General features: G+C 48.4%; 1 protein-coding gene across 6 annotated transcripts in view; it reads left to right on the plus strand.

The window, feature by feature from the left end:
• Positions 1 to 11,963, plus strand: part of RASSF7 (Ras association domain family member 7) — a 126,348-nt gene extending 114,385 nt beyond the window's left edge. For 4 of the 6 annotated variants that reach the window (XM_034770388.1, XM_034770389.1, XM_034770392.1 and 1 more), the window contains 3 exons: positions 3,427 to 3,595; positions 5,964 to 6,071; positions 9,113 to 11,963. In XM_034770388.1, coding sequence (XP_034626279.1) covers positions 3,427 to 3,595; positions 5,964 to 6,071; positions 9,113 to 9,144 — 309 coding nt within the window. In that variant the 3' untranslated portion in view covers positions 9,145 to 11,963. Of the gene's footprint in view, positions 1 to 3,426; positions 3,596 to 5,963 lie in introns of all 6 variants that reach the window. The other 2 variants (XM_034770391.1, XM_034770390.1) reach the window with 2 other exon arrangements.
• Positions 11,964 to 25,050: the final 13,087 nt, after the last annotated feature.

Raw genomic sequence — 25,050 nt, forward strand, 5'->3', positions numbered from 1 at the left:
CAGCTCTTGCGCTGTTTTGTCTTTGTTGCCTGTGAAGAGAGACAGAAGCCGAATGCGCTGCCTCACTAACAGCAATGCACCCGGCCTCTCCTCACAGCCACCCAGTGGTGTAAAGGCTTCTACTCCTCTGGCTTTATGAAGGAATAAGCCAAGGTAGCAGGTGCTGCTGGCATCCAGCCTCCCCAGGACCTCTCCTCTGACTGGTGCTGCTCTTGAGCTCTGCTTGTGGCATAAGGTGCTGGGGGTGGAACTGACGAGGAACTATGCACACTAACCAGAGGAGGCTCCATCTGGAACTTCCCCCGCCCCTCGCCACACGTTTGCCAGTGAGATGGAAGTTGTTGTTAGCTGTAGGACGGTACCACTTCAGCTATGTCTAGCTGCAATAAAACGCGTGCGCCTGGCTGCAGGGTAGATGGGTGGACTCCAGCCTGAGCCCAAAAGTTACACTGCAATTTTATAGCCCCGCAAGCCCAAGGCAGCTGACACTGGCCAGCCCTGGGAGTCTTACCGCAGTGTAGACCCCCTGGAAGCCCCAGCTCAGAGTGGGGACTAGGCGCTGTGCACAGAGAGAGAGAGACAGACACAATCCCCACTTCTGAGATGACCGTCTCAGTGGAAAAGACACAGGGTGGAACAGGAACCAGGTGCAGAGAGGGAAAGTGACTTACCCAAGGTCAGTGGCAGAGCCCAGCCCTCCTGAGTCTCAGTCCGGACTCCTGTGGTCTGGGCCATGTTACCTCCAGTGGGAGATCTGGATGGCAACCAGCTCGCGTTTCTCATTGGAAATGCAGTGCCCTAACAAACTCCTTCTGGCCCAAAGCCGGGAGCGGGACAGCAGCCATTCCATGCGACAGGGAGGGAGGGAGCAGGGTGTGAATGCTGATGGTGGGCTAGGAGAGCAGCATGGGAGCTGGGCGTATGCTTGGCTTGGAACAAGTCAGCAGCCCCTCTGGCTTGCTGGTGGCACAAGGTCGCTGGGCTGGGTGGATTCTGGGGTCTGAGTAAATAGGTGAGATGGAGGGGTGATGTCTTTGGAAAAACCCTACCAGGAAGTTTTGTTCCTGTTGGTGTAAAAAGGCTCTAATCCCTCCTGAACCCCCTAGGAAAGCAGGGAGGCTCTAGTGTGATACCTGTTACAGGTGACGTTCCCCCCATCTCCCACTCTCTTGTGTTCACCTAACCCCTGCCTGATTTAACGTAAACACTTCTACTTCCCCAGCCTCCCCCAGGACAGAGCAGCATTAGTTGCCCCTCGCTAGGGACGCTTACGTTTGCAGCCATCGGAGCATCTTGTGTGTTCGTGGGTGGCTCCGAGCTGGTAGCTGCAAACCCTGTTTTGTATTTGTGCTTATAGTTTGCTTAAATAGAAGCACTAAGCACATGGCTTTAGTTTTTCTTCCTTTTCTGTTTAGTAGACACTGGTGCCCTCCTGTGGACATATGGAGAACTGACCGTTCTTAAAATTCCTACTTTATGATTGGTTTGATTATTCCAGTGGAAAGTGCAGCTTTGCTGGTATAGCTGCATCCACATTTCGGAGCACTTGGCCAGTGCGGGATACCAGTAAAGTGCTCCTAGTGTAGACATAGCCTCAGTCCATCTCCTCCTGCGGGAATGTTGTCTTGGCATTCCCGCTGATTAAATACTGACTTGGAACGACATTATTATTGTCACAAAGTATTGTGATTATGTGTGACTGACCATCCATGATTAAAGCAGTTTTGCAGTCCGGTGTTTCTCTAACGTGGGCCCAGCAGCAGGTGGGGTAACTGGAGAGAGGATCCTGTTAGATTCTCCTTCCCCTTCCCCCCGCGCTGCCTCATCTCAGAGAAAACCCTGAGACTACTTCCCTGCGACTCTGTTCTCCCACCAGGCTGTGTGAAAGCGGAGTGACTGATTCAGGCTGTCAGTCTGTTCACCAGCCGTGGTGCAGGGACAGAGGGAAATACTACTCCCAGGCTGCAGATGGAGTCAATAGGCTTGAATGAGCCAGTCTTGTCCCGAGATGACCTGTATTCCATTCCGATGCCTCTAGAAATCTTGTTCGCATTACAGTTGACACTGTGCCAGCTGCAAGTCCGTGCTGAAGATCCTGTAGTGTGGTTTCCCTGTTCTTGGTGCACAGACTGCTAGCTAGAGCCACAAGGATACCGACCTCCTTTGTAAAGTGCTTTGAGATCGACTGAGGAAAAGTGCTATACAAGAGCTACGTATTAATGAGGTTAGGGCTATAGACTATGCTCTGGTAGTGCATAGCATGGTTTGTAAGCAAAGCTCTTCAAACCCTAATGTAGACAGGACCCAGCTTGGTTTCCTGTGGCCCCTTCTGCCCTGAGGTTGAAATCCAGTCTCTGTTGGTCCAGCTTCGCTCCGTTGTCTTCTCTGGAATAGTACCTAGGTGTAATCTGGATACTATGGTGTAGCCAAACTTGAGGTCTCTCCAGGACATCTGCCTTGCTAGACTTTCTTGGTTTCGCAAAGATGAGTTGGAAGGAGGAGGCGGAAGTGGAAGTGGGTGTAGTCAGAGCTCCACATATGCGGCACCCAATGAATTCAAAGCGTGCGTTTGTGTATCTTTGCAGACAGGCTTCACTAGAACCCTACAAGGAAGCCTTGAGCAAGAACCCTGCCTGCCTATGCTTGGCTGGCTGGGAAGCAAGCTCTGTCTTTATCTGGTTCTGCCCTATGCGAGAGAAAGGAGGGCGAGTGTGACTGGGTGCCTAGTTGAGATTGAGTGCTGTGGGGTATTGTGGCAAGAGGCTAAAATGAGTTTGTGGGAAGGACGCTGCTGGAATTTAGAAGCCCTGCCAGGTAGAGGAAGTAGCAGAAGGCCCATTCCAGTGAGTCTGATCAGGTGACTCAATAGACTCTCTTTTCTCACGGCTGGATAAGAGCCCCCATAGGAGAAGTGTCAGGTTGGTGTGTTGGTCCCTGTAACACTCGCTGGTTTTCTCTGGCCTGGGTGCCCTGTCTGAGTTTTCATTTACATTTAAAAACGAACAGCCGGCAAAGTCAGCAATGCGGCCTTCCGAGAACTGGCCTACAAGGGGCTTAATCACCTCGGGCCTTGCTGGTTCTGTGTGTCATAGTCAGGTCTGACCTCATAGGTGGAGGATGGCAGGTTCTGTTGTTGGCTTTGGAAGCATCATGCTAGTGCAGCCCAAAAGAGGGGGTGTGAAGTGCCGAGTGGTCACCACGTCTGTGCACAAGAGAGGAGTGATGTTGTTTGCCCTCTTGGTGGCCCTGCTGTCTCTTGATTTAGGGACTCGGAGGAGGTGGTAGGATGAAGGGTGAGCAAGGGGAGGGGGACCAGGAGCCTTGCTGGCAGCTTCGTCTCTGGAGGTCCCATTGTATTGATACCCTTTCTGCTCGGCAGGTGAGGCACAGCTGTGGAGCTTATCCTGTTCACCCTGTATTTTGCAGGCCCAGAATCAAGAGCTGGAGGAGTTAAATAAGGAGCTGAGGCAATGTAATTTGCAGCAGTTTATTCAGCAGACGGGAGCCACAGTGACTGTTTTGCAGTCCAGACCTGAGGATGAACCCCAGCTGGATCAAACTAACCACGAACTGCCAGCCTGCCAGAGAAACGGAGGTCAGAACGCAGTTTGGAGACTCGTTTATTTAATGAGCGGGGCGCTTGCTTTAAGACCTGCCACTATGCTGGGCTGAAATGCTGCTTTTAAAACCTCCTAATTCCATTCTAACTCTTGTCATCTCCCTGAGATTTCCTTGTCAAGGTATCTATAGCTTTCACCTTCTGTTACTCGCCACTGCCTCCTGTCTGGTTCCTTCACCGTTTGGACGTAGTTCAAATATCGAAGCTGGATGGACTCGACCAAAATACTTCTGTAGTTACACGCATTGAGATTAGGGTCACCAGGGCTCCTGCTTCAGTGTCAGCCCATCCGCCATGTGGGCTGGGAACAGATTGTCCTCACGGTGGCTAAGTGCATTGTGGGGGTTTTTCATCTTCCTTTAGAGCAGAGGGCATAAGGCTCTGCTAGCGGCAGGATATCAGGGCTAGAGGACCAGAGGTCTGGTCTGATCTGACAGATCTGTGCTGCTGTAACTCACTACCTTGGGCGGTGTTAGACGCTGGATTTGGGGGGTTGGCTATCTACCAGTGTACCTGCCCCTTCTACTCCTTTCCTAGAGGGAGCGATTGTGGGACAGTCCATAGGCCAAGGCTTTCCAACCATGGTGCATTAAAACAGAAGTGGCTTTGGTGGGAGCTGAGGTTATACTGTCCCCTGAAAGACAGGTTGCTTCTACTTAGGGGCCTAAGTATGGCTGTAGGAGCCTGGCTGTAAGTACTGGCATTGAAAATGTTGTCAGTAGTGCCTCGGTGGGAGTTGTCAGCAAATGAGGATGATAGGACCGCGGCTGGGCCTCCCGCACTACACCCACCATTATGTGTGTGGTGGGTAGGGTGAGTGAGAGAGACCCAATTCCTGGCTTCTAGCAGCAGAGACTAGAGGAGGCAAGAAAGAGCTGAAGTGGGGAAAGGTCCTGGCCTCACACTGCTCTGTTGCCATTGGCAGCTTTGCTCTGGGTCAGGAACCCAAATGTCTGAATTGGCCATTCTGCTTACCAGCCTCTGGACGGCTGAGTGTGATATCATTAAATGTACGTGTGTGGTGGAGAAGCAGGTGACTGAGAAACTGAACCTACCCATAATTCCAAATACCATGGCAGGAGGGGGAAAGAAACACAGAGCAGTGACGATTAGCTGGGAATCTGCTTCCGTTCAGTTACGGCTCTTTACGTACTGTGGGCCTGATTCTCCCCTGGTGTCAATCCGTAGCGCTCCACTGACGGTGGTAGAGTTGTGCCTGTTGCACCAGGTGAGAGTCTGGCCCTGTATGTTTTCAACATCCTGCGATTCCAGAGACCAGACTGGTGTCTTCTAATGCGCATAGACCGAAAGTGTCTCTGTTCTGAGCTGGGACTGCAAGGCAAAGATGGGTTCTTCACACAGCCACATGCAACTTTGGAAGTGGGGAGGGGAATCCTTTCCTTCAGTGATCTTGGCTGAGTTGTGGCTGCGTTCATCCCTAAAGGCAGTTCAGCCTCTTTACACGGGAGGATAACATCAGAAGAGCTCTTGATTCCGAGGCTGAGTGCAGAGACATGAGTGCGACGGTGTAAAAAGCTCTTTTGCTGATGGGGAAGGAAGCGTTAATGCTAGCTAGTTTTCAAAGTATAACACGTGGTTTGTAACAAAGGGAGAAACACAGTCCCCTGGGGATTATATGTTATTCAGTTCAGGAAGAGCTGGTAGAACGTCTGTCCATTGTGAGTAAAGACATGTATGATATTCGTGCAACTTCCACTATACCTTGCCAAATCATAGCCGAGGAGGTGTTCGCTCGCCGCTGTCACTGTGGATGCTGGCGTACATGAGATTTGTGTGTACTGATGATTCAGATCTAGACTGGAAAACCTGCCTTGACTGCAGCACAAAGCAGAGAGCTCCCATGGTATGAAGGACGTTAACCTGTGCAGCGGGCACAGCGCTATAAAGAACACTTGGGGTGAGGAAGGCTACAGAGAAGTGTTTGAGACGGGGATTATTCACAGGGATCTGAATTGATGACTGTGGAGGAGGGACATGGACCAAAGGTTTCGCCACTTCTTCCAGTAGCACTACTACTTGTTGGACCATAGAGAAGCTGCTTTAGTGTAGCCTTAAAGGCTTCTCTGAGCCACATGAAACGTATGAGTGATTTAGAAAGAGGACCCCCAAGACTGGAGTCAGGGTAGGCTTTTCTCCACAGTAGTCTAGAAGAGGGGAAGCCCCTTCTGATCCCCCTTTATTACTGGGAAGAGTCCAGGCGCAGCTCCCAGACATGTTTTGCATGAACGTCCCTGCTGGGGAGCTCTGGACTGACCCGTTCCAAGGGTGCTAGCAAAGCAAATCCAGCTTGACACTGAACCGTGAACTTGTTTCTCCTCCCTAGGCCTTCTCCATCCCAGCACAGACTCTCCTCCTCGACCAAGCGCCAAGCAGTTCCTCGGCCATCCACGGAACCTTCAGAACCCACTGGTGTCCAGCCTGAACCCCGAGGGTGTGTATGTTTGAACTGGCCTAAGCCCTGTTGTGCTCCTAATGCCCAGTCTTGCCAAGCAGCCCTGCGAAAGGTCTAGTCTCTTTGCAACGGTGGCAGCTATCGCCTGCGCGGAGGAGGCTGTGACCCAACTCTCAGACCGCTCGGTGTTTCTCTCCTGCTCGCTCCTCCTTTCTCTGGTATTTAATTGCAAAACGAATAGCTGCTCTAAAACAGCAAAGGCTTGGCTGTCCTGCAGTGCCTACCGTAAATCCTTGTGCGTTAGGGCCCTTAAATAATAGTTAGCAAGTGGCAACCAGAGCATGAGGGATGGGATGGGGTCTGGCAGCCGTATTACTTAAACTGATGGGCTGTGGGGCCATGGTGCCATGTAGTGCAATAATGCATTAAAAGCATCCTGCTGTGTGATGTCTGCGCTATGAATAGGTGCCAACGTGACCGTGACACTTAGACCTGGCACCATCCCCTTCTCTGTGTCCCACCACTAGGGAGAAGCTCGCTGCCAGAGCAAGCTCTGCAGTTGACTTCGCTCCCAAAGCCAGTGTCTTTGCTGTTCAGTTTAAAGAGTCATCTCTGCTAGTTCAAGCCTGTTAAAAACTCATTGGGTTGGGATGCCGTGTGCTGAGTACTAGGAGCTTCCTCACCAGCAAGGGACAGGCGTTGCTCTGCACACGCAGCAACGCATTTGCCTGCGCCCCGACTCCCATGATGCATTGCGCTGCCAAAAGGACTCTCGAATCCCCTGCCCCGATGCTGGTAGTTGCAGGAGATGTCCTGTTGGTGTTAGCGAAATGGCACCATGGGAGAGCCCAACGTAGAGCAGTTACAGCTCCCACCTGGAGAGTCTCTCTTGGTTTTTTATGATTCTCTGCAGAGAATCAAGTTATTGCTGTGCCGCGTCAGTTGGCCTGGTGTCCCCCCGGAGAGTGTGCCTGCACTTTCCCCCATCCCCGCAGCCTCCACCAGTTTAGCATGAACAAACCTTGGCAGCCATATGCAAAAGAGCCAAAGGACCCCAAACCTTTAGGCCTGTCAGAGACTCCACACTTCAAAACTCAACTGCGACACCTACTTGCTCCTAGCCAAGATGCTGGGTGCCCGTCTGCGTGTTTGCTGCACCAGCAAGCACGTTCTCTGCCCTCCTACACATACGAACGGGGGGGCCAGTGAGATGGATCAGAAGCTAGAAAGCTGTGAAGCAAGATGGGAATTCCCATGTGCAATCATTATTGCACCTCTGGCATGCAGACCTTCTTGCGTTGGTTAGAAATACCAACACCCTTGCAGTGGGAGGCTGCTGAGGATGTCAACTACTTATTTTGCCCCGGGTCAATGGTTTGACTTGTTAGAGGAAGGGGAAGAAGCCTTTCTGGTTGTGCCCTGCTCCTTTCCTGGATGCAGCCACGCATTCGGCTGTTTGTTTAGATGTGGCAGACCGCACTGTAGTGTGACGACACATTTGACCCACCCCGTCCATTAGTTGCCATTCAGATCCCCCTGAGAAATGCAGAGAGACCCAATCCTTCCACATGGGGATACGCAGATTATATTTTACAGAGCCTTGGTGCCATTTTAACACTTCAGTTCTGATTTTCACAACGAGCTTTTAAAAACTGTAAATAAATTGGTGGTTAGGGAATTAAATGGGGAGGGGGTGGGGAGATGGGGTCTTACCCTGGAGGGGGAAGGAGCCAAATGGGGATTTTTATCAGAGACATTAAATCCTTTATCTTGAAGGATGCGGGGGGCCGGCGGCTGAGACTGCAGCATCCTACCCAGACCAACAGGGAAAGAGCCACAGCTGCCCCCATCTCCCCGTAATGGGCAGTCCCCTCTCCCAGGCGCAAGGACTGCTACAAACTCCACCCATCCATCTAAGACCTTTTCAGGGCACTTAGCCAAGGGGGTAGGCGTACCGCCACCTCGTGCCATCCATTGCAAATAAAGCACCTTCCTTTGCAGACCAAGCGGTCGCTTCCGAGTCGCTCTCCTTTCTTCACAACTGATTGTGATTTTTCATCCTTCTGCTGCTCTTGCTGGTCCTAGTGGAGGGGAATGGGGGCCTGCAAAGGAGAGGATTTAGGTCCTGGACCAAAGCCCATCTAAGTCAACGGGAGGCTTTCTATTGACCTCAGTGGGCTTTGGATCAAACCCTATAGGGATGTGTCTGTTGCCTGAACTTTCACTGGATTGTGTTTCTTCCTCGTTCATGCTGGAGTGGCGGAGGGGTGGGGGGCGAGGCATTGCCCAGCTAGTTATTGGGAGGCAGAAATGTGTGCCTTTGAGGAGGGGGGAGAGCTTCATGCTCTTCCCAGCAACCCCCTTTGGAACTTGGCATCTAGCCTTTCCTGGTTAATTCCAGGAAACACTGGAGCACCTTCAAAGAGCTGCACAGAGCATGCCAAACCCTTCCCACCCAGCCTATGGCACTGGAGTGAGTGGGGAAGAATGACTTTGCACAGATCTTCTTCATAACAGTGCTTTTCTATACCAGGCCTTGGCATCTCTGCCCCTCCCCCAGAACCAGCTTGGGAACTGTCCAGTTAATTATGCTAATTTAACCTGCATCCTTCTTGGTGCCTGTTCTCTTTAGCAAAAGCAAGTGAATTGTGCTGATCTTTTCTTTGGCCCTTTCCCCTCTCTGCTAAACATTTGCCCTTTTTAATATCCTAAGAGACGGTGACCATAACATTGGGTCAATATCCGAACACAGAGCAGCATACGCTGTCTTGAGTACTTACAGATGGATGCTGCATAACATGAGCATTTCTCCACATAGTACAGCAAAGATCCACCTGTAATTCTCCCTTGTAGCATTTTAAGAGTATAAACACCAGACCTGGAATATTGTATCTGCTCATTTCACTAGAGAGAATCATCATGGTGTCTGTAGGTTCATCTCCACTCCCTTTAGATTGAAGGATATCCTTTTACATTGCAAATGCATGGTTGCAGCCTACATCATCCTTTTTTCCTTTTCTTATGAAAAACACTAACCCACCAAGATGGGGTCACTTAGTTTATTTTTGTATGTCTTGCAGTCGTATCAACAAGGCAGAGCATCTGGAGGTAGAAAGGCCCAGCCACTGGAGGAGTGATTTGCCTTGCAAGTGTAACTGTATATAAGTAAAACCATGTTCCATATATATATATATTTTTTACTCCTTTGTATCATGAATGGATGTTGATGGCCATACGGAGTGTTTTTACAGACTGATGTGTTTTAAATAACAACACAACAAAAACAATTCCACCCCATTTGGATGAAAAAGACCTGTTGTGGTTTTTTTAAATGCTTTATCTATTTTAAAAAAAATGAAGATGCTAATATTTCTGGGAATCCATATAGCCCTCATAAGATGCATCAAACGACGAAAGACCTTGTCGATAAAGCAAAGGACTGCCTTTGAGGGGTACAAGACTTGTCTGGGCTAAACAAACGCTAAGCACATAGTGGGTCTTCTGTGCCATGCTCTGATGTTCACTTCTCAGGGGATACTATGTGCTACTGCTGTACAATGAAGGAGGCATGGAAGCCAGGATTGTGTCCCATATAACGCACTGTGACTCTCCCGTGTTAATACCCAACATGTGAGGAAAATGGATGTTTATCGGGAAACATAACGAACTATCCAGCTGCCTGGGAGATGGGGAACTCTGTTCGTAGTCCTGCGGAAGCCGGGTTTGTACGATCTGGGGGAGAACTTGTACAACCTGTTACTCTTTGGACCAGGCAGCATCATGACTAGGAGCATCTGCCTGATGCTGAACAGAATTAGCAAAGACTTTCCAGAGGTGGTATAATGGGATTGAGGGGCTGCTGGTGATGTCTTGTGCCAAGTGCATCATCTTTCAAAAGCGTCATTTGCAAAGTAGAGAGGTCTTGAGATGGAATAGCTGGAGTGACATCTAGTTCCCAATGAACCGCAACTCTCACCCTGTGAGTCTTGATATTTGTATTTACATACTGGACCCCTCCTGCTTTCTAAAACACATTCAGGTCATTGAAAAAAATGAGGTAAAAATGTTGATGATTGAATGGCAAACTGGCATATGCATGAAGCTTCCAGTAGGGCTGTCTTTGCTACAGGTAGCTTCACCCTGACCTGGGATTCATTGTCCTTCAACCTCCACCCATATAACTCCTCCAGAGGTGTCTGCCTCTCTGTCTTAAGGCCAGTTCAATAGGTTGCATGTCTACCTACCATGCCCTGTAACTCTGCAAAAGCTCTGTCTACACCTGGTTCCATATTGCAGAAGCCCAGATGTACATCGAACTGAGCCAGGATTGGAGAGATTTGTGGGTCGGGGAAAGGAAAGTTGAACACTTGCTCTGTGGGGAGTGTCTTGGCCATTGTCCCCTAATACTTAAATGCCATATGTATTATTGCCATTAACCAGTATTTCCAGCCATTCACCCTTTTCCTAATGGAAGTACTGAAAAAAGTAGTTCATTCGTCAGGTATTTGCTGCTTTCGTTTGTCAAGACAGCTCTCTTGTGCCTGCTCACTGCTTACACTGGCAAACAAATTTAGTCAGATGGTGGCTTACTGTAACCTGAGCAACCCATTGGTTTTCTGCTGTGGCTGTCACTGCCCTAATTGGCCTAAAATACACAGCGGAGAATCCGAATGCTCCTCCTTGAAAACGCTCTGGTTCAGAACCAGGCTGCTGTTCATGTCATACAATATACATGAGCTAAAAGGGGAGGAGTAGAATGGAAACAGCCTCTTGCTGCTATTCTGCGCTTATTATGGTAGCACCTATAGGCCCCAATTGAGATCAGGGTCCCGTTGTGGTAGGTGCTGCACCAGGTGTCAGATGACACAGTTCCTACCCCTAGAAGCTTGCTGCCTGGTCTTTCATTGTGAGTTCTCTTTAAGATTCCAAAGGATAGAACCCAAATATTCCTTCCTCCTTTTAAACAAAGAAATAAATACATTCTAATGCATGCTGCATTAGTAACATTTCTGATCTAGATGCGTCCCAAACCAAAGATGACCATTGTGTTCTGTTTCTCCTCTCAGGGTGAGCAACAGGCTGTGTTGCTGGTCTGAGACTTTTTCAGGAGCAGAGAGAGGAGTTGACTCCAAACATTCTGTAGTGCTCATTCATTAGTTTTTAGAAACCTCTGCTTTCCAGGGCTGAGTAACTGCTTAGCTTTTCTTGCAGATTTCTGACCCGTTTTACGAGGTGTGAATGGATACCATTCAACTTAAAACTCTCCAATGTGGGGGGAGGGGGAGCAGGGACGGTCAGAAAAGAGACTGTAAACAGGACATTGGGATTAATATTCGTTGAGTGTTTCACCCAATTCTAAAAATCAAGCCGCGTTCTCCCTAGCGTTCTCAAATCTTACTCAATGTACAAATTGGATAGGGTTGACAGGCAAAAACTTGACGTTTGTCTAAACAAAACAGGCTTGAACTGCAAGAGACTGGGAACAGGTGAGTGCATCTTGGAAGTTGCTTTTCTCACCATAATCCTATTTTTTTTTTTAAGTGTTATCAAAACCTCCCTCAGAACAAGCTCTTTAACAAGTGCATGTTATTGGGCTGTGATATATGGGGAATGGACATGCTGTCTAACATTTCATGCTGAATGTTTTTACTTGATGGCCAGTAAAAAAAAATTACTTAAAAAAAAAAAAATCCTCTGTCCCAACATGTTTTTCCATATTTTAATTGTGAATTGGAAACGGGCAAGTCTAGGGAATGGGACTGGATGATACCTAGAGGGCCCCAAAGTCCTGATTTTTGTTTTACAAATGTCCTATATACTGTATACAAAAATGTGACTTGGATGCTGTGTTCTTTGTAAAAACACTTTCTATGTATGAATGTATCCTGTGTTCTCAAACATTGTCTGGTTTAAATAAACATACAGAAAGGATTTGTGTCAAGTGATTTCCATAGTGTGTGTGTGTGTGTGTGTGTGTGTGTGTGACTGACTGACTTCAAACACTTAGTGGAGGCCTCTCTTGCTCTTCCCCCAAATGTATGTTTCCTTCAGAAGTTTCTGAAGAAGCAGCAGCCTATCCCCCTTCACAAAATTATCCCACTTGCTTTCCATCTTCCCTGTAGAAGAAGTATACTGGAGAATTCTGAAGCCACCCCCCCCCACACACACACACACCTACCTACCTACCTACCTACCTCTGTTATGAGTTCCTAGCATCTGCAACCAAGAGCTAGGTCCCACATTGCTAGGTGTTGGACATACCCTTAGTGGGAGACCAGCCCTCCCCTGAACAGTTTACATTCTAAGGGTGGGATTTTCAAAAGCACTTCAGAGGCAGGAGCATAAATCCCACTGACTTCCAATGGGGCTTGTGCTTCTAATTCAGGAGCTTTTGAAAATCCCACCCAAAACAAACAAGGCAGGAAGAATACCCCCATTTTACAGATGGGGAACTGAGCCTCAGTTCCCCAAGTGACTTGCCCAAGGTCCCAGAGTGTGACACAGCTGGGAACTGAATTCAGATGTCTTAAGTCCCAGTCCAATCCTTTAACCTTCTGTGTATGAATAAATACACACCCACTATAACATTTCTCTAACTCCTGAACACCCAATGGCTGGCCGGCAGGAATTGGGGCATAGGAGGGTTTAGGGTAGCTGTATTTGATATTAATGCACATGTACTCCAGTAGGACCCTACTGTTCCTCCTGTTGAGCTGGAGAATACCAGCTACTCTGTATACCAACCCCTCCCCCCGTTTGCTTTACATTATTTAATTCTATTATGAGGCTCTACTCATCTGAAACTCTGGCCTTTCCATGCACCTAGCCCCCTAATTGTCAGCTGTTGAGGGAAGCTGAGCTACAGACCTGCCCTGCCCTTTAGTCTCTGGTTTCAGGTGAGTTCTGCATCTCCAGTGAGATTACCCTAACCTGGAGGAATGCTGCGTTCTTCCCCCTCCACAACCCCAGTGGTTCTCTCTTAACTTCCCATCAGCCTCAATGCATCCGACCTCCTAGTGAGGCAGCTGGCAGACTCACTGAGCATGTAATATAATGGAGCTGACCAGGGCAGCAGGTAAGGCCTTGTGTAGAAGGAAGAAATATTGAGAGTGGCAGGGAGTTCTTTATCTTCCCCTGCTCTGAACCCATGAAGGGACAAATCCCCATGTGACTGGAAGTGCTAAGGCCCAGAATTGTAACCTCAAGACCGTGTATATACATTGGAGTGATATCTTCATGGTGAGTAAGCATTTCTCCATATAATCCGCCTCTTGCCATTCACATGTGCAGTGAATTAGAGCTTTACGTATTTTATGATCATGAGGGTAAAAATCATTTGATGCCTTTTTTTAAAACCCTAAAGTGCTTTACAAACAACAGACTAAGATAATCGTCACTGAAAAAGCAGCCATCTCTGGGATGAAACATGGCAGCTTTTTAATATTGCACAACACTTTAGGACAGGTAGTGAAGAGCACTGTATTAGATGATAAATGCAGGGCGGGTTAGGCATAATGTGATCAAGCAAAGTGGAAACATTTAATTGGCTTCCCTACGTTTGATTCTTTAATAATAAAAAAAACCTCACACACACAAACATGTGCACACATTAAATATCCGCAAAATGACCCACCACTCGTATCTGATCTGAGCCTGCTCATCCTCCATCCAGAAAGCCTGAGAACAAAAGCCTTGCGGCAAGAATTAACAGTCAGCAGTTCTGGGCGCTCTCAGGCCAAGGCAGAGTGTGAGGTCTGTAATAAAGGATCTTTTCACTGCAGATGCCCTGCCATTAGATCCTGCTTGTTTGAAGATTGAGCGCCTCAGTTAGATGCATCTGCCGTCCTGTTTCACAAGGTAGGAGAGAAATAGGTTTGTTTACACTTTAAAGGAACTGAAGAGTAAATTTGCAGTAACCATGAGTAATTGCAGACAACATTAATATACTAGAATAAACATTGTCGTGTGTGTAGCAAAAGAAAACACAGCGGACACCTTGATTGCTTACTATATTACTGACTGCTATGTAATGGGCTACTGAAATGGGTACCTGCAGGTCAAAAGTCTGGATTTTTCCAGGGAACCAAACCTAGTTAGGTTCCCGTCTGCTATTAAATCCCAGTTTAAGCAGCAGCAGGGAGAAACGCAGAGGAAGAGACAGACTTCTATTATAAAGCCCTATTTTAGCACTTTTAATCTCTGGTTCAGAAAATCTGTTTGCCCTGGAACTTTTATCTGGAGGCAGAGGAGAAAGAACATTTCCCCTAAGTTTGAAGAAGAGCCAAACCTGTTTGAGTTGTAGGTTAGTTAAAAAAACGTAATTGATTTGAAATGTTGACTTAAGTGTAATGTTCTCCTTCCTTTAGTTCGACACCTGCATGTTATTTAACCCCCTCAAACATGCCTTTGAACTGCATCTCTCCAACAACTCCCACCCACTGGCTATGTAAAATAAATAAATTTGTAATTAAGCCATGTTAACTTCTGGTGAGAGCTTTGGGCTTAATCGTGGCTAGGTGATTTCAATGGGAGTTTTGTGCCACACTTCAGTGAGAATGTGGAGGAGGGGCCTATGGAGGGGGATGGGTATAGGAGTTCTGGTCTTGACTCTGGAGGTGGATGGAGTTTGTTATAGTGACTGGGAAACCTCTTTGTATACATGGTTGCAGACATGGTACTGCTAGAAAAACTTTTAAATCCCATCTTTAAGCCCCCCCATACCTCTCCCCCCCCCAAAAAAAAAATCCTTATGTTTTCAGAGTTTTAGGGTGAAATCTCATCACCACCTTTAACATGGTCTGGAACTGATTACTGTGAGGAGATTTTTTTAAAAGCGCATTTTAAAAATATTTGGTATCTTACCACATCTTTTACAAAATAGATACAAGCAGAGAAATGAATACTGGTCATTTATCTTCTAGAGCAGGTCAAAAAATGAAGAAAAAAATTGGGGAAAGTTTTGCCATTGCTTTCTGTAACTAACTTCTCAGTTTTTCCTGGAAATTTTTAAAAAATATTTTTATAATGTATTTTTTGGGCTGCCTGCCCAGTTTGGGGTCACTTGAACATTTTGTTTCCCTTCCTCAAGAGCTGTGACCTCTTCACTGCTGTGTTGGGAGCAAGCTGCTGCCACCTGGAAAACATCCTGTTTCACAGGAAATGATCCCCTCACCTCGTGCTCAGCAGGGACGATTTCTGGAAGTAGTAACAGCAGAAAAGCTTTCTAGTAACAATGAAACATTGTAGCTTCCTGCGTTGCCTTCTGTATTTAAATAGGTTCAAGGAGTTAGGGTTGGCTGCTTGCTGTAGGTGTCTTTCCTCTGACCTTTTAAACCCCTTTTCATAGACTGATAGAGAATTTGAGGCCAGCAGAGACCATTGTGATCATTGGTCTGACCTCCTCCAGCATGGGTTTAACCAAGGTGCCGATGGCTCAAGGTGGTAGAAGAGCTGCGTGCTGGGCTAGCACCAGCTGGAGCAACTCCTCCATGGCTGCATCTGCACTGACCATTTTCAGATCTTCTCCCATGGCTGGGCTGGCAGTGGAGCTAGTGCTGGGGAGGAGCATTAGTATAGGCCAAGGGCAGGTGTTTGTGGCATTGGGTCTAGCCAGTGCAATGGAAATACCTGCGCCTGGTCTACACTCGCCCTCCCATGGGTAGAGCTGCACGGGCGAGAGACCATTTCTGGAGAAATCCTGAAGGAAGAGGTCATATAAGGAACTGGGTGTTTGGGAGGGGAAGGGCTTAGTAGTGTTGTCATGACTTGGACTAATGTTGGCTAATGTGCAAGGACACTGCACCCTTTCCCTTACTGGAATTTCTAATTGGAACATATTAAATTATATCTGTCATGCTGCTTTCTTCCCCACCTACTCCCTTTCCTCTTGCATCAGGTGTCTGTGACAGCCAAGTACCCTGCCATGCTCTTTGCTCCCAAGAGAGAGAGTCCTGCTAGTGTCACAATACCCGCCATCCTTCCAGGCAGCACTGGCACAGAAGTAGCATAGCACGGCTCCAATTAGAGGGTGGCTTCAGACTGCAGCAGCTCAGATCCAGATGTGATCAGTTAGTGACTGAACACCCGGGGCCAGCAGCCAGGCAGGTACAAAAGCAGCATTATATGGAGCCCCCAAGGGGAAAAGGAGCCATGGTTCAGGCTGGGTCCTGAGCAATTTGCTGCTTGTAACCACTCCTCACTTCCTCCTCCAAGGCAGGCTGACTAACTGTGGTCAGGGTTAGCTAATAAACCCTAGGCTCCAGCTGCCATTCTAAACAGGCCTCTGCTGTGCTGCAGTAAACAAGCTCCCTTTAGCTTGATGATTGCAATTGACATGGGAGGGGAATTCCTCTGGTATGCTGCCTTACAACTGTGGAGCTGCAGCTTTCACATCTCTAACCTGGGAAAGTGGAGGGGAATCTTCCAAAGCACAATTCCCTGGGACTGTCAATGGGGTTTGTGCTCCTAAATCCCTTAGGCACATTTGAAAATTGCTCTTGGGTTCAGGTACAGACCCTCTCTTGCTTTTAGCTAAGCCCAGCCCCATACAAATTGATGAGAACGTTTAGCCCTTTAGCTGGTCCTCCTCTCCAGGCTATGGAAGTGCTTAATTTAGGAGTTAGATAAGTGTTGCAGATAGAATCCTGAGGCACAGCTGGTTAGAGTTCGAACCCAGGTAGTCTCCATTTCCATCCTGCGCTCTAACTACCAAATCCCATTAACCCAACTGGATGTTCATTATCACACTTGCAGCTTATTGCAAAAAAGCATCAGACCCTCACACTCCCGCTGGTTGTCTCTGTATCCGATCCACTAGTTACATAGCTAGTGTTAAACTTCCGGCAGATCCTTTTTTAATGTACGTTGCTTTACCGCATGGTTGCTGTTGTCTGTTGGGAAACTGTAGGCTGGGGTCTGAAAGGTGGGGTGGGCTCTGTCTCGTCTGTCCTTGCCCCCCTAAAAAGGATGCTGGGGTGGCCAAACTGCTCATCTTGTCTTTGTGTGTTTCTATGCTCCTCTTCCATGTCGCTGCACAGGCCTAGAAGGGGGCAGATTTCGGGGCCTCCAGTTGGAATGAATGGACATCTCCCTTTGACTCATGAGCTCTCCGAAGCTGCTGTGACTCTGCAGGGCTGATGGTAATAAGTAGCAAAATCACATTAGTCAGTCAATTGAGCAGATGTGACTGAATCCACACAGGGAGCAGATCTATTGAGTAGAGAGCTGTCATTTTTACCTATGCACTTTTCTGACCACCCCCTCAGTTTAGGTTCAACGTGCTCTGAAACTGCTAAGGCAGATTCAGTGTTCGAAGCACTCAGGCTGCATTGGAAAGAAACTGTTTATTGCACACCAGAGACTCATGGGGTTTGTGTATTTAGATGCTGAGTTTCTGCACTTGTGGCTGCCGCAGCATGCCCTCTGCTATGCACACATAACTCTCATTGACTTTTGTGGAAGGTTTTGCATGCATGCCAGCTCTAAGGGTGGAATTCGGCCCTTTCCTTCCAAATGCAGATTACCATGGCAAACAGGCTGGCTCTCTCCTAGTAAAGTGCTGCTTGTGTCCGGGTTCTTCTCGAGCCAGTACTATTTTCAGATTGAGTAGTTGCTCCAGGTCACTTGCATAAAATCCCTATGAATGAATGAATAGGTAGAGTGGCATAGGGTCAGGGACTGGATGGCTGTGTAAGCCAAGGAATAACGATTGCGATTTGTGGAAAGGGCTGCAGCAGGCAACGAGTGGGACAGAGCTGAATCTCACCACCCATTGAGTAATTGGCCAAGGAGACAGATGCTGCTGGAAAGCAAACGACTGGAGCATGGCCTCCGATCTGCAGTATGTGCCATAAAAGGAGAGGCAAGCGGGGAGATTCGTTTATGACACACAGTTAGGGACAGAAGCCCTGGGGCCTGCAGGGTAAATAAAATCCAAGCTGGGTTTAAGTTCTCAGTCCAGCACATTGCTTTGCATGGCAGAAGCTGAACTCTTCCCGTTCATAAAGGAGAGGAGGGAGCCTCACGTGCAGGGCTGATCTGAGCAATGGGCTATATCCGTTCTGTATGGGAGGGGAATCCCTTCCAGAAGAGGTGGGCTTGGCTTAAGATTTAGCTTTCTTCTGGAGTAAAAATGAGCTGCCTGGCTGCAGTGCGCTGCTTTCCCTCAGTTTTCCCAAACCCCTGCTTCAAATGAGACTTTTCCATCTTCTTTTACAAATGAGCTATTTCTCAGTTACATGCCTTCTGTCCTCAAGAAAGTTAGAGCCCCTGGGACTCCTGCTTGAATGTGAGTGACCCAGGTGCATAGTCATTTTTGCAATATGCAAAAACAAGTCCTCTTTCTCACCCTTCGCTCAACAACTCACTTGTAGTGCTCTGTCTGAAGGCTCCTGATTGCCCACGCTGTGCATGGGCTGGATAAAGGGGGCAAGGATATTTCAATTCAGATTAGCTCACGCGCAAAAGGAACTCTGTTTCACTTATAGGGATGGTTTTAAGAAAACCCCACTGGCATGGAAACTCAGCATTCTCCAAGAGGCTAGAGTCTGCTGCATTGCCCTGAATCAGAGCATTTCTAACTCTGCTGGTGGAGTCGTCTCTTAAGCATTATTAACCATTACATTGCTGGTTGAACTGCCCAGCTCCTGTGTTTAGCTCTTGCAGCAGGCATGTGGCTCTCAAGGGCCTGATGATTTCATTCATGGGCAAGATGGCTGCAAATTTGACTGATGGGAACACTTGATCAGGTGCTCTTTTGCTTACTCCTATAAGTGAGATGCTTGCTATTGTCCTCTCAGGGCTGGTCTACACTGGGGCGGGTGTCGAGGTAAAATACGCAACTTCAACAATGGGAATAGCGTAGCTGAAGTCTATGCATCTTATTTCGACTTACCTCCCGTCCTCACGGCGTGGGATCGACTGCCACGGCTCCCCTGTCGAATCCTCCACCGCTGCTCGCCCTGGTGGAGTTCCGGAGTCGAGGGGAGCACGTTCGGGGATTGATATATCAATATAGCGATAGATCGCTACCTGCCGATCCGGCAGGTAGTCTGGACGTACCCCCAGAGTCAGTGTAGGTATGGAGAGGAGATGGGGAGAGAGGCAGCTTGAAGGCTAAAGTAACATTTTCACTCCTACCAGCTACTGTACATGGTGTTAGATTCCTGTAGTGCTGCTAGTGGGATTTTGTGGGTCTCTTATAAACCGTGGTCCAGCAGCTGCAAAGGTAGTTGTGTTTAACAAGGTAACAAATGCCTTTGATGAATGACCCTCCTTGTGTCTTACAATGTCATCTGCCGTTACACAGAGAGGAGTACGGCCAGGTGGAATAGAAAACATGCCGCCAACTTCCCCTCCCTGAGTGAGACTGTGCTAACATCCCTGGAGGATTCTATTGATGGTGGTAGTTTGCAAGTTGATTCTTGAATAGCATCTCCACTGTTAGATACATACAGGGCTTTGGAGCTGTTCTCCGGCTCTGCTCCAGCTCCAGGCAAAAACCTGCAGCTCCACTGCTCCGCACTCCAGCTCTGGGCTCCGCTCCAAAGCCCTGCATTTATATACAGATTTCAGTATCACAGTTCCCACTCTTTGGACAACACGAAAGAGATATGGACATGCTCTCCTCTGCCAATTTTGCGACTCAAAGATTTTTAGATTAGATTATGCCCCCTCCTTCCTTTACAAATGGTGTGTTGATTGCAACCATGTCCATTAAATTCATCTCCCAAAGCACTTTGAAAGGGGTTCTCTAGGGAGTAGTGTTTTGCTGGGTGTGGGTTATACCTTCACCAGCTACAGTACAGAAAACAGAGTTTGGCAACCGAAGGGCTGAATCATATATTAGTGCAGTGCCTTGGAGTCCACCCAGTGCTCTAGTACAACTAGGATGGACTGGCTGGTCCTGCGGTGCAAGAGAGCTCTGTGATGACCTATATTAATCATGTCATGACACTTCTATGTTTTAGGGGAGCTGGTTACAGCATTTTTTTTACCACGGTTAAGGCTTCCTCAAGCCCTATCTGAACATTGGGGGGAGGGATAGCTCAGTGGTTTGAGCATTGGCCTGCTAAACCCAGGGTTGTGAGTTCAATCCTTGAGGGGGCCACGAGGGATCTGGGGCAAAATCAGTACTTGGTCCTGCTAGTGAAGGCAGGGGGCTGGACTCAATGACTTTTCAAGGTCCCTTCCAGTTCTAGGAGATAGGATATCTCCATTAATTTATTTATTTATCAACTGTTACTGAGAAGTGTAACAGGGATCCAAACACTCTGATTTGATGTAGACCAAATCCAGTCTCATTAGCTGTTCTCAGGTGAAGACCTCTGGTCACAAATTCACACCATCTGACCCTTTCATAGCTAGCACTGCTGAAATCCTCCCCTGGGGATACATTACCCAGATCTGGCACCTGTTTAGGAGGAGGGCAGGCGCTCCGGGTGAAGGTTTTCTGAGCTTTGTTCTTATCAAACTGAATTCTGAGTCTCGTCTCAGGCCGAATAACTCCTGTTTAACCTTGGTGCCTTTGTGCTGTAGAGCTCAGAGGCTTGGACTGAAGGAGTAATCCAGGCAGAGTCTCCACTATCCTGCCCACACACCCTATACCATTCCAATAAGTGAGCTGAAGTGCCAGAATCCCTCCTGAAGTGCGTCATCACTGCAGTTCTCAGTAGCTGGGCTTCACTGCCCACCATCCCCTCTGCTGTAATAGCTGGAGGAGTGGTGCTGGTACGCAACCCAGATCCACACCAGTGTTCCCTGCAGTGAGCGTTTGCTTCTAGTTAATGCCTTATGCGTTTAATCTAACAAGACTGAACAGCACCCAGAGCTCTTAGGCTAACTAGCCACAGCTCTCTGCCTTTTGGCTCTTACATGCTCTAAGGCTGTGTCAATAATACATTTTGCCATTGAATATTTTATTGATGATTTGACTTTTGCTGCTTGCAATTCCCATTTCAAGGCAGCCTGATTGTTCCTAATTAAAATTTTATGCCCTGGGAAAACCCTTTGTGCTACAGTGTAGATGATGCCGTCCTTTTCTAGGCCACTACAGAGCAGCAGGAAGGAATTATCCTGTGCTACAAGACTGAAAAATACATTTTAAATAAAGCGCACTGTATGTACTGGGGAGGGAGGAGGAAGGCTGCTCGTGTGGTTAAAGTGCTGGACTGGGTGTATGTGCAGAGCTGGGTTCTGTTCCTCACTCTGCCAGCTGTACTATGACCATGGGCAACTAGATGGGTGCGCCTCTGTTTCTCCAGCAGGGGAAATGACCTCTTTCCTCCCGCTGGGGTGGTAGGAAGCGTTAATGGATTTCTAGTTGTGATGCAGTCAAGTACTATGTTGTTAAAGCTCCATTGAAAAGCCTGTAAATGAAATTGGTGACCTATACCATTTAAAAAAAAAAAAAAAAAATCTTTCTGATGGAGTCTCCATGCTGCTCTGTCCATGCCTCCAAACCAGTTTCTCTCACACCTGCTATTTTTTGTGTTAGATTAATTCTATTAATAGGCCAGGGATGAGCCCCAAGGACCACTTCTTTAGTAACATGTAAATCGGGGATCGTCAACCTTTGGCATGCGGCCCGCCAGGGTAAGCCCCCTTGCGGGCCGGGCCGCTTTGTTTACCTACCGCATCCACAGGTTCAGCCAATCGTAGCTCCCACTGGCTGCAGTTCGCCGCTCCAGGCCAATGGGGGCTGTGGGAAGCGGCGGCCAGCACATTCCTTGGCCTACACCCCTTCCCGCAGCCCCCATTGGCCTGGAGCAGTGAACCGTGGCCAGTGGAAGCTGCGATCAGCCAAACCCGCAGACGCGGCAGGTAAACAAACCAGCCTGGCCCGCCAGGGGGCTTAGCCTGGCAGGCCGCATGCTAAAGATTGCCAATCCCTGATGTAAATAGTAAGGGAAATAAACTGATGACAGTAGATGTATTTGTAAAGCAGAGGGAGAGAGCATTTTAAAAAACCTCAAGAGCCAGACACCCCTGGGTTAGGACACTAGCATGTCATCACTGATCAAGTCTGCCAGTTACAAGTGAAGTGAGTTTGCCAGTCTCTGCATGCGAAGCCTCTTGCTGGTTATTGGTAAGACAAGCAGGAGCTACCCACTGCTGTTTAAGGGTGGAAGGAGTAAATCTTGCCCCATACCTTCCCCCGTATGTCAAGGTAAAGTCAGTGCTATCGGTCCTTCGGTTAGCCAAAATCCAACCCCTCCCTCATTCATTCAGGAAAGCTGACGGCAGCATGGCCATTTTCCCACCAGTTCCTGCCAGCTATGGGGCTAGTGCAGCTGGTTGGCACAGTAAGGAAGAGCACGGCTCTCTGGATACGGCTTCTAGAACAGCTGGGCAGTGTCAGCAGGTGGCCCAGAGCAGCACTTGAATGCATCAGGGCATGTAACCCTCTATGCAGCTGCAATCCCTTTTCCTCCCAACAGGAGGAAGGGCCTGAATTCTCCTTCAAACTTAACAGGAAAAGAAAGAACAAATGTCACCTAAAAGACAAAATTCGCTCTTGCCGTGGACAAATAAAGACAAGATGTCTGTAAGGAAAAGAGTGATTAGGTATCAGTGATTTTTTCAGGGTGGCTGGTGGGTGACTTTAGGAGAAACTGGGAGTCTAAAAGGTAGCAAAAAGTAAAGGAAGAGAGAAAAATCCCTTGTATTTAAAATGCAGATAAAAGCTGGTCTCGTGATGGTGATGATTGTATTACTGTGCAGGCCCAACCCTGGCTTGAATCCCGTTTGTGAGGAGAGAAGCATTGGTCCCCCTAGGTTGTTTACCAATGACAGCGTCAGTTACATCTTAACTGTCTAAGGGAGGCCAGAGAGCCCAAGGTCTCTCAGTGCTGGTGTGCTAAGGGGGCAATGCTCATACTTTCCAGTGGTGTAGTGCAGGATGTATGAGCGTGGCATATGCAACTCTCAGCCATAAGCCTCATCACCGCTGGTCTCAGGATGGTGGTGAACACACTCAGCTAAATTAGAAGTGGCAACAATACTGAAATTAGGCTGATGTGTCCAGGGCTGCATAAAGGTGATTAAGAAGAAATGGACCCCCAAATACACCACCAGCAGTTTCCTTGTCTCACAAGTGGGAGGAAAGGTAACAACTCCTGCAACCTCTGATGCCCTCATCCAAGGTGAACTTGCCATGGATGTGGGCTCTCTATGTCCTGGTATTGAAAACAGCTCTCCCTCCCCTCTGCCCCTAGGAGTCAGGCCATGCCAGTTATAAATACAGTATATATCCCTGGTATCAAGCTATTCCAGGAAGCTAAAAAAGTAATGGACAGTAATAAATATGTGGACCAAGCTCTGATATGTTGAGGATTATCCCGTAAGGGGGAACTATGCTGCATGTCAACTGTTTTCTTCTTGTCCCCTTCACCCTGTAAGGTGTCCCTCGACAGCTGTCCCACCCACAGCCAGTTCATCTGGAACATTCACCATGTGTTTCCTCTGGACAACATGGGGGGCCTTGTAGGGGATGCCAGAGTGATTTAGATCTGGTTGGCTGGATGTATTTGAATAGCAAGCAACTTTTACCCACGCCTGGACCTGGTGTGCACCCAGGGCTGGCTCCAGGCACCAGCTGAGCAAGCTGGTGCTTGGGGCGGCAGATTGTTCGAGGCGGCATTCTGCTCAATCCTAGGGCGGCACAGCCGCTGCTTTTTTGTTGTTGTTCCACTCCGGCCGCCCTGTAGGGGGCGGCGCGCAGAACCAGAGCACCCTGCAGGGCAGTCCTCTTCCTTCCCTCCCCGCCGACCGGAGCAGAGCCCTCCCGGCAGGCGGCGGCGCAGCGGGAGGGGCCACGTGGCAGCGCCCCTGCTGTAGCCCTGGCCACCCCCTTCTCTCTCTCTCCTGCCCGCTCCCTCCCCCCCCCCCGCCGGTCCCCCTGCACCCCCGCTCTGGCCGTGTTGCAGATTTTTTTTTTTTTTTTGCTTTGCCGTTCTGGACGCCTCATTTTTTTTTTTTTTTTTTTTTTTGCGCTTGGGGCGGCCAAAAAGCCAGAGCCGGCCCTGTGTGCACCGCATCCCCATGCTTCCTCTAGAAAGTCAGCAAGCTACAGCCCAAAGATTGCTCCCACTCCAGCTCCCACAGAATATAAAACTGCTGCCCCATACATCCTACAAAGCAAGTTTGACTAAAGAGTCCTAGTAGATGGCCATAAACACAGGCAAAAGGCATCTTTTGATGTGTTATGAGGGGGCAGAGAACGCTGATGAGTCCAGCAAGAACTCCTGTTTGCTTTAGTTATCTTATAATCTAGGGTGCTTTTGCAACTTCCTCCCCTGTCATTAATAGAGGTAACTCCCTGGAGCCCACAACCACATACTCCTATCTGCATTTAAAAGTCAGATCCCTCAGCTGCTTCCTCCCGTTGTGTAACTCAGGGCTTTGCCATTTCCAGTGCCCCAGTAGGAGGAAGGACTCTGCATCCCTAACAGAACCCCAAGTCCCCCCCTCCTCGTCTGCCCATGTAACCACTGCACCAAGACCCCATGCTGCATCCACTAATCTTTCTGGCCAGAGAGAAATGGATGGGAATTCCTGCCATAGCTGCTGCTTGATCACTCAATAGTGCCTCCCTCTGGCTGAGTCAAATCACTCCCTTCCCGAGCTAGGGATAGAGCAGGCTGCTGGCATGGGGCACCAAGAGTCTGTGTGTTCTCTCCTGTGGCACTGCCATGCACTCCAGCCTGTACCTTGCATTTAGAAACAGCTACATAGAAATATGTGAAATACAGACACTGTATAGGCAGAGCAGTCACATCATTCTCTAAAAGCCAAAATGATCCCATCAGCTGATGTAGATCGTACCAGTATCAGCCATTATGCCAATGGATGGTTTCAGTCTGTTGACTTTGACTCCCAGCTATACTAAACATTACAAATGCTTTCAGCTCCCACTGCAACAGAACTAAATCCACAGACTTCCAGGGACAGCCTTAGAGAGCAAGTGCCATATTCAGACAAGTAGATTGTCAGAAAGGGCCCTGCCCATCAGTCCAGCACT

This window comes from Trachemys scripta, chromosome 4, assembly GCF_013100865.1.
Source record: "Trachemys scripta elegans isolate TJP31775 chromosome 4, CAS_Tse_1.0, whole genome shotgun sequence".
NCBI classification, from domain to species: domain Eukaryota; kingdom Metazoa; phylum Chordata; order Testudines; family Emydidae; genus Trachemys; species Trachemys scripta.